This window comes from Penaeus monodon, chromosome 29 (assembly GCF_015228065.2).
Source record: "Penaeus monodon isolate SGIC_2016 chromosome 29, NSTDA_Pmon_1, whole genome shotgun sequence".
NCBI lineage: Eukaryota > Metazoa > Arthropoda > Malacostraca > Decapoda > Penaeidae > Penaeus > Penaeus monodon.
Window position 1 is genome coordinate 8,854,476 of NC_051414.1, and position 1,010 is coordinate 8,855,485.

General features: G+C 43.3%; 1 protein-coding gene across 1 annotated transcript in view; it reads left to right on the forward strand.

Annotated features, from left to right (window-relative positions):
* Positions 1–1,010, forward strand: part of LOC119591720 (agrin-like) — a 23,384-nt gene extending 22,374 nt beyond the window's left edge. The window contains exon 20 of the mRNA XM_037940468.1: positions 11–1,010. Coding sequence (XP_037796396.1) covers positions 11–162 — 152 coding nt within the window. The 3' untranslated portion in view covers positions 163–1,010. The remainder of the gene's footprint in view (positions 1–10) is intronic.

A 1,010-nucleotide genomic window follows, 5' to 3' on the forward strand; every position in this document is an offset into this window, starting at 1 on the left:
ACATCCACAGGTGGCTCCCCCAGAATCCCGGACGGGCTGCCGCGGGCGTACTACCAGGGCTTCCGCGGGTGCGTCGACGCCGTGCAGGTGGAGAACCGCGACCTGAACCTGGTGACCCACGGCGACGCGCAGCTGGTCCGGTTCTGCGACGAGATGCGGTGAGGTTCGTCGCCCGCCCCTCCCCCCCTCTGAGGCGGACTCCTGGTGCTCTCCACGCGACTCCCAACAGCTGTGCATCTCTCCTGTGTTGGATAATGCGTTTGAGGAAAAGAGATGAATGAATAAGAAGGGAGGAATAAAAAAAAGAAAACACGACTGGATGCAGCAGCTTTGTCGAGTTTCGATGCTAAAAAAAAATAAAACAAAGCATTAATAAAAAACATATTTAAGAGAAAGAAGAAAGTCTATTTTGTATATGGGGAAAACGTTATTCTGTTGTTCGAGGAATGGTAGTGATAATAACAGTCATTACGACAGAAAAAAAACTTTATGGTGGCGATTTTAAGCTGTAAGTGATGGTGAAAGGTGCGTGCAGATTCCATGTACATTTCAGTGCTTTCTAGTGACTCCTTACTCTGCCTACAGGACGCGAGGTTCTTAACCACTTTGTAGGTTGTGCTTGGTGAAGGAAAATTTATCATCACCGTTCTTTTCAAGGAAGTTTCAAAAGAACGAGACTTATGTCGACCAACCATTAGACAAATTAAGCTAGAAAAATACTCATTCGTAATCTTTCTTTTTTTTAATCGAAGGGGAATTGTTATTCATATACTTATGAATAATCAGCTAAATATTAAAGATCTGTCTGTGTTCTTTACTCCGTGTTTCAAAACGTGATGGTAAATTACAAGGAAGATCTGGACTTCTCTCGCTACACAAACGGGGAACAAAATGAACAGCACAAGTGAAGTAACTTGTGCTCTTGCTGTAAATATGAAATTTGTTGGAAATAGTCATAACAAGTGAGTGAATGGAAAAGTGTGTAAGTATACTTTTTTTTGACGCTGCCT